Source organism: Lygodium microphyllum, chromosome 30 (genome assembly GCF_053477565.2).
Source record: "Lygodium microphyllum isolate KBCC chromosome 30, Lygodium_microphyllum_v1.1.10, whole genome shotgun sequence".
Taxonomy (NCBI): Eukaryota; Viridiplantae; Streptophyta; class Polypodiopsida; order Schizaeales; family Lygodiaceae; genus Lygodium; species Lygodium microphyllum.
The window spans coordinates 20,449,745-20,462,467 of NC_141164.1; the positions used below are offsets into that span (position 1 = coordinate 20,449,745).

At 43.1% G+C, this 12,723-nt stretch overlaps 1 protein-coding gene across 1 annotated transcript; it reads right to left on the reverse strand.

Moving 5' to 3' along the window:
• Nucleotides 1-360: 360 nt before the first annotated feature.
• On the reverse strand, nucleotides 361-5,636 carry LOC148009610 (amine oxidase [copper-containing] gamma 1-like). The gene is made up of 7 exons (XM_087673068.1): nucleotides 5,207-5,636; nucleotides 3,952-4,452; nucleotides 3,060-3,605; nucleotides 2,815-2,928; nucleotides 2,256-2,708; nucleotides 1,986-2,083; nucleotides 361-1,740 (listed from the first exon to the last, which is right to left on the reverse strand). The coding sequence occupies exons 1-7, from the start codon at nucleotides 5,462-5,464 to the stop codon at nucleotides 1,536-1,538; spliced, it is 2,175 nt and encodes a 724-aa protein (XP_087529194.1). The 5' UTR covers nucleotides 5,465-5,636; the 3' UTR covers nucleotides 361-1,535.
• Between the last annotated feature and the right edge of the window lie 7,087 nt (nucleotides 5,637-12,723).

The following is a 12,723-nucleotide window of genomic DNA, read 5'->3' on the forward strand; positions in this document are numbered from 1 at the left end:
TATTCTTGAAGATGAGAAAGCTTACATTATCTTTATTGAAAAGCCTTCCTACTATTATATCTAACTTCCTACTCTTGAATATAAGAAAGCTTACATAATCTTCTTCGAAAAGCCTTCTTACTAGCACATCTAACTTCTATATAAACATTTGGTGCCAAACGCTTAACATCACACTCAAGTTAGCCTTTCCACAATGGTACACATGCTTGAAGCATGTGTGCCCATGCAAAATTGTACCAAAGGCTTAACATTACACTCAGGTTTGCCTTTCCACAATGGTACACATACTTGAGCCCATACAAAATTGTAGTTGCTAGGTATGTAATTTGCTTGCCCTCAAAATAAAAGGAGGCTAAGCAGCACATTTCTTTATAATGTATCAAATTTGACTAGTTTGTGACTACACTTCCCTTTTGCTCAAGGTGAGGGAATATAAAGCTACTTGATTGTAAGTATGAACCCTTCAACTCCTATTACTCAAGCACATGCAATTGTCCTACTTGCTGAGCTACAACTCATTGGTAGAAATATTAGCACTACAAAAACTCATAAAATGCATACATGCACACAACATGAATGTAAACAGCATGCATGTGCACTAACATGTAAAGCTTTACAAAACTTATATAAAATGCATACATGCACACAACATGAATGTAAACAGTCTGCGTGTGCACTAACATGATAAAAGCTAAGATTCCATCATCCAACTCTCGTTCTCACACTATGTTCAAATCCCATTATCTTGCTCTACTACTCTCACACTTCTAATCTAGGATTATATTATAGTACTAATTGGTCGCAGAATGTAATCCATTCAATCAATTCAGTGTTGATGTTGGCTTCTCAAAGAACTCCTTTGTGAGCACAACACCACGTTTCCTTTTAACACAAGAAACCTGTGTATTTGCAAGCTTGTCACGCTGGAAGAAAGCATTATTTACTTATAATTAAATTCTTTACAAGTTAATCTTATTCAAGGACTTCCCTTCTCAAGGGCTAATGAACTTTAAAGTCTCAAGGTGTTAGGGTACACTAGGGTATTTGCAACCTTCAACTTTCCATACCAAGACCAACTTTATAAAGGCGAGAGGGAATAGGAGGGAAAGATGATGGACTCTTAAAACCCCGTATCCGTATGCACATGTAGTGCGTCAGAGAAGACTTGAAGCATGGCCTACAAAGCACATGTTGGAGGATTAAGTTCTTCCGGACAATCTGCACGTTTTGTCCACTTTTGCTACAGCACCAGAGCATAGATCAAATGAACGAATAACTTAATAACTTAACTGTGCATTTGCACGGACTATCTGCCTGGGGCACAGTATCTCATCCACCAAAGCTGTGCTTTCGACAAGCATGACGACCTATACATGACTTGATGAACATGAAATCAAGAGTTTCTGTGCACCCATTGAAGTTCTTGCCTTTCTCCAGGTTCGGTCTTTGTGCGGTGTGCTGTTCCACATTTGGCAGCAGAGGCACCTAGTTCTGAATATAAATATCAGCATGTATGAACAAGGTTCAGCATATCATTAGGCAGAACTCGTGCACTGAGGCAGGTCTTTTTCATAATTTGGGTGTGTTTTAATGATGGGATTGCTTTCAAAGAAGTTGGTTGGCTTAAGCTCAAAGCTTGCTGTCATAGTTGGCATTACTGGAAACTCTTCCTGACAGGGTATATGATGAAAACCAACCGTGTACCACACAACAATATCCTGATTCTCGATAGGCCGATCCCTACAGTAAGCAAGTAAGAGAGAGATCAGCAATTCCAATGTAAAACATACATTGTGCAGCCTTTACTTCATGAGAGTTCACAGTACTAGCTGATAGTACACACATCCTCGCATTTGACATTTGAGATCTGCAGAGCTTTGTGATTGGTTAATTGTTCTCTTTTGGTGGTTTATGGCAGAGCAGTGAGTAGCAGACACATATATGCATATCATGTGTGTATGCCTGCATCATATCTGTGGTCTTACCTTCTTGCCCACCTAGTAAGGGTGTCTTCTCCCTGACTCTGGTAAGCAAAAAGGCCTCCTGCATACTCCTCACTTCTGTTGTATGGTGTGACCCACATCTGTAAGCATTCAAGATACCCCAGTAATAGTTTTGTCAGTATGGTAGTAGCCAATACATCATTGTCAGCTGGCCACACTAGAATCCTGCTATACATATGAACTAGATACTTTGGTATGCATAAACTTTTCACAATCTAAAAGAGGGATGGTACATGCACTCAGAAAATGAACCTGGTTGTTTGTAAATGCAGCACGAATTTGAGGTGGATCGTCGAGTGCAAGAAGGCTGCCAGCTGTCGTCCCAGGCACAATTTTGTAAGAAACATAATTACCAACGTTGGTCCTTCTCCCTGGATTTATTACCCTGTACTCTGCAGGTTTAAAAAGGCTGATCTTCACTTTTCCATCAGCTTCTGTTTTGGCCACTAACTCCTCCACATCCCAATAGCTTTTCCTTGGGGACCTGCCCTTGGGAACTTGCCTTTTCCTCAATTTGCTCTGTATAAATGTGTTGTCTGTGCCATCCACATCAAGATCCAAATAGAAAGTTAAAAACTGATCATGAATCACACCCACAGTATTTTCTGCTAACATGGTTCCATACAACTTCTCATTTGCCTCAGCAGCCTCGTCCATGCTTTCAAATGCTGTACTTCTCACCGCCAAAATGCCACTCATTCCAACCTACAATGCAGCAAAAATCAGAAGACAAGAATGCAGTAGCAAAAGCCATATGGCAGAAAATGAAAGAGTTTCTTTGCAATGAGAAAGACAACTATCCTTGCCTTACTTTGACACGAATCAGGCCATCTGTCTGAAACTCCCAATCGAGAATATAGTCCAAATTCTCCACAGAAGCAATAACACGAACCACCAATGTCACCTTAGGTCTCACTTCTCTGAGCTACAATAATTATAGTATAGAACTTAGACTAATTACATCCTTTCAAAAGCCTGCTAGACACCACGATGCAAGTTTTGGAATGTATGCTTTTCCATTAAATGCAAGAAAAGAGGTTCCTTGAATCATCTTACATTTTTGTCAGATATGGGGCTCTCCGTATGCCTCCACGCAACATCACCTGAGTAGCTTTCAAAAATGCACAATAAATTTGGCCTGAGATATGGATTCCCATCTGCATTTACAAAAATCCCATCCATGTAGTATGCATTTCGTGGACAATCATTTAGAGGCTGAAGAGATGATGCTTGCAATCCCAAACCATATTCCCCTGCAAGCAAGTATGACTTGAAGTACCAACTTTCTGAGGGATCCATGTAAGGCACGAAGAGTTCAGAGGCAAAGCCCTTGTAAAGGACACTTCGCATGGAACCAGTCTCTTGATCTTTGATCATAGCTTGTGAAATGATGGATCCTGCTCTATAGTCTGGTTTGACATGAAATTCCCAGTTTCCCCACTTAATGTTGTGCCCTTCTACAGCAAAGCTCGGTCCATCCGGCTGTTCCAAAGAGATCATATTTAAAGGTTTGACAAATGGAGGTTTCTGAGCAGATATAGAAAAATCCGTGCCTTCAGCTTGGGGTAAGGGCACACTGTCATACTCAATATACTTAACAACCTGACCATGCAATTGGTTGACAGCCAATTAGAACAGCATACTCCTTCCGTAAGGCATCTCGAATTACGTAAACTTGAACATGACCTTTAAGTAATCTATCCTGCAAGAAGTGATAGAATTTGGGCCCTAAAGTTTGACATAACCACAAGACTGGAACGCATGCATGATAAAGAAGGTGCATTTTGATGTATCTTCAAAGAAGAAAATGCAAAAGCTTCTAAGAAGAACAGATACATCACACAATGCTCAATAGAGATAACGACTAGATGAGCAATCACACTCAAAGCTTCACAAAACAAAACCAAAAAAAAGAACCTCAGAGAAGGACCTACATTTAAAAACTGACCTTTTCAAGTTTGAGATCAACCACGAGTGTTATCCCTTCAATGGGTCGCATGTAGAAGTTTGAAGTCCCAGATTTATAGTAGCATTGCACCTTTACCAGGCGCTTGCCTTCGTCCTCGACTTCTCCATACCATCCTATGGAAATAGGAACGCAAATAACCTCTTCCTTATCTAAATCCCTGCTTCTCAAGGACTGCAAGAGTTCAGGGTACTCTGCAGCAACTTTACTTGCTGTAATCATGTCATTAAGGTTGAGGGATGGCTTGCCACTGCCATGGTGCACATCCCGGGTTTCAACTGTGTTTGAGGTGAGGTCAATCACTACTTTGTATGTGATTGAATCATCCACAATTATAGCAAAAGCTTTGCGAGGAGGCAGTGCGTCCCCTTCTTTCCATGCCAGAACAACTTCCTTGTCGGGCTCTTCCAGAGTTGCAACGTGCAAGGAGGCCTTCGAGTCAGATTCAGAAGAGCTGTTGTTGAGCATTAGGAGGGCCCGTACCTGGTGCATCAACTCTCAAGAGATTTACTTATCCTTCCAATGTAAATCAATTGGTGCATTAGGCCTAAACAAGCTATGCCAAGATGACAACAGTGCAATATTTGCATTGATGACTAAGGATTAGTACAGATGTATAGATGATTTTCTTGGTTCATCTCCACTTTTCGGAGCATTGTACAAGGAAATGCTAGGGAAAGGCTGCATGCGTTCAGTGCTAATGATGCATAAAGCTTCTTAGATGCATATTAAGGAAATTCCACCATTTAATCACAATATGTTTTAGACAGATTCCCAACATAACTTCCACATTGTGAATTATAGGCGATATCATGAGCTTCAGCGACCCCACGCTGGCAGCCCCTTGGCCCCAACCGCCCTTAGCTAGGTATGCCGTGCCCCCAGTGGAGAAGCTCATGATGAACACTGTAGGGAAAAACAAGGGACCTTCTCCCGTATGGGAAAATGTCAAAAACTTCTTGTGTACGCAGTAAAACTTCTCGGATGCATAAAGAAGGAAATGTCGCCATTCAATATCAAAGACGAAGGAAAGCGTATTAGGTCCCTAAAGATGAAGGAAGCAAAGGAAGCCATGGAACTATTGAATGAGAGCATCTCAGATGCCTTAAAGCTCATGTACAGGAAACTCCATAGTTTTTCTCTTTCCTTAGGTCTTGTGTGTGTGTGTGTGTGTGTGTGTGTGTGTGTGTGTGTGTGTGTGTGTGTGTGAGAGCAGACACCCGTCTAAGGGGCATACCTGATGGATCTCTGAGAAGGTGAGGGGATCCAATGGATGGCGAGGGCGCTGGAGCCGAGCTTGATGCTGGCGGGCGGCCCTGCCAAGGATGGGAAGGCCTGCATAGTAGGGCTTGGACCTGCCGCGGGATAGCTCTCTGCATGAGGCGAACCAGCCAGGGCAGCGCGAGACGAAGGGCTGCCGCGTCCACAGCTGCGCCAGAGCCACCAGGCCGACTATCACAAGGCTCCATAGGAAGCCGGCGCGCGACCACCTCATGCTCCCAAATGCACCAAGAAGAGACACGCGCGAGCGAGAGACACAGACAGACAAGAGGTCTTTCACTCACCACCACCCTGCTGCTGTAACTCACTGCTAGAGACGATGGTGCAACCTCCTCGTCCGCATTTATTATAGATAGCTACTCGCGCTTACTACTGAGCATTTGACGGAAAATCGGGATTTAAATTTTTAGTGTATAAACTTCAAAGCCAGTTTAAAAATTCTTCTAGAAATACCCCGCAAGTCTTCTTTTATGGAGTGTGGGAAAGAAGAAACCCAAGAGGGGTTGTTGAGGCGTCTCCTCGAACTTGCGTCTGCTGCACTTTGAGCACGTGCCTCTTGGCACAGCTTGGCTGCCGTGGCATGCCCCTATTGGGGTGGCCCCCCATAGCCGCCTTCATGCATGCTCCTAGAGGTGAGAAGCGAGCGGGGGATGAGCTCATAGTGGAGCAGTCGGTGAAGGCCCTTTGCAATGGCGAGAGCATGGAGTGCAACTATCTGCATGCTGTTGAAAATGACCAAGTTAATATGGAAGAGGTGGAGAAAGAGGTCAAAGAGAAAGTCAAACTCATCACTAAAGACAAAAAAAATGAAGCCTCAACCAAAGGTGGCAAGGTATTCAGAGCACCAGTTGCTCTCTCACTAATAACAGAGGATCAAGCATAGGTATGCTGATCTCTTTACTTATGGTCTGTTTTTCTATTTTATGGGGAAGGTTCCAAACGAAGATGAGTTCCCCAAGTGGTTTGCTCTCACTTATCATAGGAGAGCCATCCTCATGCAGTATAAGCTTTTGGGCACAAGATTCTTTCTGGCCATGGTTAGCTCTAAGCAAGAGAGTGAGTGGGTTGTGGCCTATGCAATCAATTTCAAAGGAAATTATGTCTATGCAATGCCCTAGAGCCCTAGCTTTAACCCTAATGATTCACTGTTACATGAATGTCCGGTGTGGATTAGTTTTCCTGTTCTACCTGACTAGTTGGATGGTGAGCTCGGTGTCCTTGCAGAAACCTTGGGGAGGGTGCTTTACATTCCAACCATGCATGATGGAAAACTCAGGGCAAAAAAGAAAGCATGTATATTTTGAGATCGCAAAAAAGAGATACCATAATATTTGGAAGTCTTCCACCCGCATGGTCTGGAACTATGCATTGAGGTCAAGTTTAGCTCCTTTCTAGATGCATGTTATATTTGCAGGAAGACTGGGCACTTTGCGCAAGATTGCACAGCAAAGGAAGCTGCTGGCAATCAACTTGCTAAGGAACCTGCTGCATAGAAGAAGGGTGAGCAAAAGAATAAAGAGGTTGAAAAAATGCAAGGGGCCACAAGGCAAGTTGGTAATACTGGAAAAAAAAACAATGTTGGTCCGTCTAACAGTAAGGACAACGGATCCCAATGGAAGCAAGGATATCAAACTTGACAGCAAGGATCTTGCAAAGAGTAAGACTGCTAAACCAAAGAACCTCATGGCTTACAAAAAAGAAGCTCGACAACCTTTGGTGGATTGCAAGGTTTATGCTGCACTGCATGATGATGAAGATAATATAGTTGAGTTATATGGTGAATTTTATGATGGTTGACACATCCGGGAAAATCACTCTAATCTCCTGGAACATTAGGGGATTATGCTCAAAAGGTAGAAAGAGTACATACAGAAGGTTGCTTGCTATGAGGAAGCCTGATATTCTTACTCTACAAGAGGTAAAAATTGGCAAGACTGATACGGAATGTATTCAGTTCAATGGTTACAAATGCTTTGTAAGAGCAAACTACAGTGGGAAGGGTGGCACCTTGATAATGGCAAAAGAGACAATTATGCATTGTTTGACTTCGTAGGTCCCTTTCCTTTATGTTGTATATTATCTATACTTTGTGTACATTGTATTAGGTGAGAAAGAAGAAGAAAAAAAAAAACCAACAACAAAATGTTTTGGCCTCTATCTCTCTTCTTGTGTTCTTGAGTAAGCTTCCTCTTGTGTGTATGGTGTGTGTTTGATGCAACAACTCAAGCAAGTTCCCCCACTACGCGATTCTTGATATAGTATCAGAGTGGCGCCACTAAGATAAGCTAGTTTTAAAGGATGAAGTGAAGGAGCATAAGCAAAGATTCGAGGAGGCAAGCAATAGGTAAGAAGCACTCCCATTCTTTCACTCTTTCTCTTGGATAGTGCATGTGGATGCATTGGAAAGTAGGGCAGAGCAGAGATCTCAGATTGTTGTGAGATTTTATGTGCAAACGGAGTACTTATTCTGCAAATTGCATGTCACTATTTCAAACCCATGTTGATCTCTTCTGCTACCAGTGATGCATTCTTGGGCATCCGGATCATCTCTGATGGGTTTTGCTTTGACATTTAGTCTGTTTATGGTCCCAATGATTCTCATGGTAGAGCTGATGTTTGGGAGGAACTTACCAGCGCGCTTTCACAGTAGCATGCCATCTTAGTAGGGGATTGGAACATGACTTTACATGAGTCTGATAGGTCTCACAAGGCCAACATGATGCTTGCTAAAGAAAGAAATGCATGGAATGCTCTTCATAGAGACTTTGATATTGCAAACTTGGCATTGATGTCGGTGGGTGGTGGGAATGCACCCTTTACATGGCAAAATAAACAAGAAGGCGATAACTGGCGCGTTGCCAGGCTTGATAGAGCCTATGCGATGCATGGGGGGTGGTGGCTTGCATCCAAATCGAGGGTCCAAACCATCAATGAATTTACTGCATCAAATCATCTACCTATTCAGGTAACTGTGAAGTTGATAGGGACCAATGGGGCTAGGCACGGTCCTTCCTCTTTTCACTTCAATTGCTCTTTTCTCAAAGACAAAAGGTTTGTGAAAAAGATGCATGCATAGTGGAGCACTATCACTAAAGAGGCTGAGGACCCGATTGTCAAAGTCAAGAGTGGCATTAATGCTATTACTAGTCTAGCCAAAAGCCATGGTAGGAGGATAGCAAGGGAAAGGCACGGGCAATATGAACTAGCAATTAAAGCAAGGGAGTGTGTCAGCACTACATTGCAAGTGTCACATGGTGACCGGTACATGGTCGTGATATTGCATGAAATCGAGAGTTATTTGAGGAATGAGGAAAGCAAGAAAATGAATGCTATCAAGATACAATTAAAGGGCAAGGCTATGATAAAGGATGATGCTCCCACACCTGCATTGTTCCATGCTTTGAAACAAAAACAATGTAGAGTGACTATTTGCTCGATGGTGGATGCTGAGGGAAAGGAGCGCAACGATGATGTATCCATTGCTTGTGTCTTTGTTAGTCATCTCTCAAGTATTGTTGGGCTTCAGCCATCCAATGGTGGACCCTAAGTATGAGCATAATCTGCAGTTAATGCTGGAGCCCATTGGGCTTGTTGTACCTGCTACTTTGTTAGCTAGACCATTTTCAGTTGAGGAGTTAAAATTTGCTTTGTCAAAAATGAAGAGGGGTAAGTCCCCAGGTACTGATGGAATTCCTGCGAAAGTGCTCCAAACTTTGTGGTCTATCTGTGGAAATGATCTATGTGCATTAGCAAATAAATGCATCAAGGATGGTCAGATTCCTACTAAGTTCAATGAGGGTCTCATTAAGCTCATTCCTAAGAATGTAGCTAGAACTAAACTCGAGCATTAGAGGCCACTAAGAATGTTAAATGTAACCTACAAGGTCATTACCAAAGCTCTGGCTATCAGGGTCAAGTTCATGCTAAAATATGTATTGCATAGGGCTCAATATGGATTTGTGTGGGGGAGAAATATTCAGAATGCTATCCTCAACATTGGTGTGGCTATGGAGCATGGTGTTGAGCACCAAGGGAAATTTGTCTTAGTTAATATGGATCTTGATAAAGCTTATGACAGGTTGAGGTGGGACTTCCTTTTAGATGTTATGCATAAACTTGGGTTTGGAATTGGGTTTGTTAGTATGATTGCAACCTTGTTCACTAATGACAGGTTGAGGTGGGACTTCCTTTTGGATGTTATGCATAAACTTGGGTTTGTTAGTATGATTGCAACCTTGTTCACTAATGCTTTTGCTAAATTCAGTGTGAATGGCTTTATGTCTCATGCTTTTCATCTCAAGAGGTCTGTTAGACAAGGGTGCCCCATTGCCCCCTTGATGTTTGCTATTGCCACAGATGCTTTACTCAAGATGCTGGATTGGAAGGTTCAGAAGGGTCTCTTGAAAGGTCTTCCCCTGCCAGATGGGAAACAGTTCTATACGCAACTCTTCACGGATGATAATTCTTCCATCATAGAAGCTTGCAAGGAGAATGTGGAAGAGTTTTTGAGCACCATAGAGCTATTTGCCAATGCCTCATGTGAGCTGATCAACCAACACAAATCTGAGATCCTGCTTCTTGGAGGGGAGGACCCCCCGGACTGGATTGAAGGAGTGGGTTGTAAACTGATCAAGCTCGGGCAAGTGTTTAGATACTTGGGGGGCCCTCTTACCTTAGGTGCTTCCACCAGGGATAAATTTAGCTGGTTGGTATCTAAAGTTGAAAATAAGATATCCAAGTATGCCAATCTGCCTTTAAGTTTTGGTACAAAGCTTGTGGTGCTTGACATAATACTTTCACTAGCGGTGATGTTTGTTGCTTCTATCATCCCATTTGCAAAATCTCAGTGGGAAAAGGTGGACAGGATGTTGAGGGAACTTCTATGGAAAATTGGGGGGAAAGAGAGAATGCATAGTATCTCTTGGGAGTGTATTACCACTGAAATTACTGATGGGGGCCTTGGTCTTGAACCCATAAAGGACAAGGCTAAAAGGATGCTCTTCAAACTGCTTCTACGGCTAGAATCTAGGCCAGCATCATCAAAGGTGTTATTATGATGGCCAGAATTGATGGTGACAAGGGATTGAATCTTGGCTGGGAAGAAAGGATTCTTGTAGTTGGGTATAAGATGAAGTTCAAAGGCTACCCCACTGTCCACAATTTGCTTGAGATGTGGAGGAAGCAGCTTAGATTGCTTGATTGGCAAGAAGGCGACACAGTGTTGTTGCACTCCATCTGGACTTGTCCTTATGCCTACAAAAACAAGGAAATCCCAGAGGGGATCACAGATAGAACAAAGAAGGCTTTGACCTATAAAGGTGTGGTTAGATGGGAACACATCTAGAACCAGCAAGAGTGCAAAGTCATGGACAAGGAGGACATATAGCTAAAGTTCAGTCTCACCCAATATGAATTTGATTTGCTCCAGCACATGATTGATGAAGTTAAAGACTACTGGCTGACAAGTGCTAAGGTTGGCCCCAAAAAGGCTTTGATGTGTCTTGGTAACCACAAAGGGAAACCAACGTGGAAGATGAGAAAGAGGAGGGATTTTGTCAAAGCCAACAGAACCATTGTCTCCAAGGTTGCGGAGGAGTGGAAGGATCAATATCCTAACACCTCCCCCCAGGTGTGGAAGTTCAGATTGAAGAGGGCTCTAAAGGCCTCTCTTAGTAGAAGACTGAACCTGCTGTTGTGGAGGATTGTTGCAAAGAAACTCCCTACAAGAGATAAACTGGCAAAATTCAAGGATTGCAGCTCATTGTGTGCTCTATGCTACACTCATACCGAGACGAACAACCATCTCTTCTAGTTTTGTAGAGTTGCTAGAGGGGCATGGAAAAGCATGAAAGAATGGATGAAGCTAGCACAATTCAACGAGGGCATAGGAATGAGAGCTGCACTCCTAGGCGATCCAGGGAAAATTGATGAAGAGACTATCAAAGTGTGGAATATCATAAGGGTTGTTGTTCTGTCCACACTCTGGAAGAATAGAAATAGAGTAGCGATGAAGAAGGAAGGGCTTCTTCGCAAAGAAGTTCTAGTCAATATGTGTAAAAAGGATACGCTTGCTTTATTAGGTAGACTTAAAAAAAAGAGAGACATGTGTATAAGGTAGCATTTCATAGGCTCACTAAGTGTAGATAAGCATGTGACAGTGCATGTCCAACTCTAGATATTTTTTCATTCTCAATAAATAAACTACGCATTATTTAAAAAAAGTATTCTTTTATGATTTAGCTTCTATCCTTATTTGCCTTTTGTGATTTATATTCTATCCTTGATGTCAGCTTCAGCGGACCTAAAGCCCAAAGCACTGAAGTTCAGCCGCGAGGTCACTTCTCTCTCCAAAAGTGAACTGTGGTAGACCATTTGATGGCATGCCGGGTCTACCAAGGTTAAAAGGCGGGGTTACCACGGCTAAATCCTTCCTTCCTCAATTTACCCCGGGAAGGACGTGTGTCAGCTCTGAAACCGCACAAGTTTCCTTCCATACGTCAAGCCCACACGCCACCTCCACCTCCATCTCCATCTCCATCTCCATCAGTCTCGAAGCCTGTCGTCACAGCTCTGAAACCGCACAAGTTTCATTACTGGAGGTTTTCTTCCATACGTCAAGCCCACATGCCACCTCCATCTCCATCTCCATCAGTCTCGAAGCCTGTCACAGCCGTTTCGCGCTCCTGATTGAGATCCGCCCTGACTCCTGCTGCAGAGAGGATCACCCTGCGACTACTAACAGAGCGAATGGCGGAGCCCACGATCCATACTTCTACAGCATCTCTCAATATTGCCCCCAACTCCCAAAATCTTCATGTCAATGGCGCCATCGGCGCACAACTGCGCCAGCGTCCCTCGTTTCTTCCAGCATCAACCTTTCACAATCTCTCTCTCTCTACTAATCTCTTTGTTCTCTGCAATTTTCGTTGTTTGCATCATCCGAAATACTAAGATGTGCGATCCTCTTCAAAGTCGGTGCATCGATCGTTATTCTCCAAATCTTTGTGATGCTGATCAGGCTTCGGGTCCATGCAAGTCAATTGAAGCTTCAGCAACATACCTCCACCGATGATGTTGGCTTGACCATGCTCCCTATTGTTGTCCAAACTCTCTCTCTCTCTCTGATCTCTCTCTCTCTCGATAACTTCTATTGGGTACGTCATTCTCTGCATGCTGGGAATTCCATGATTGTCTGCAAAGGGTCCAGCATCTCTCAATCACTAGCTCCAAAATCTTCCTTTCTATTGAGCCATTGGCACAATTGCAACGTCCCTTGTTCCTTTCGACATCACCATTTCACACACATTCATTCTCTGCATCATCTGAAGTGTGCTTAATATGTGCAATCCTCCTTCAAAGTCTACATATCATTATTCTCCAAATCTCGCCATCATACAAGTCAATTGAGGCTTCGACAACACACTTCGACCGACGATGCTGGCTTGACAATGGTCCTACTATTGTCCACATTTT

Bases quoted from the DNA above. Each gene is read 5' to 3' on its own strand.
- LOC148009610 (XM_087673068.1), bottom strand. From the start codon at position 5,464: ATGAGGTGGTCGCGCGCCGGCTTCCTATGGAGCCTTGTGATAGTCGGC. The intron at 2,929-3,059 runs GTAAGATGATTC...TAATTATTGTAG, and splicing joins GCCCCATATCTGACAAAAAT to CTCAGAGAAGTGAGACCTAA. The intron at 2,709-2,814 runs GTAAGGCAAGGA...GCTGCATTGTAG, and splicing joins ATGGCCTGATTCGTGTCAAA to GTTGGAATGAGTGGCATTTT.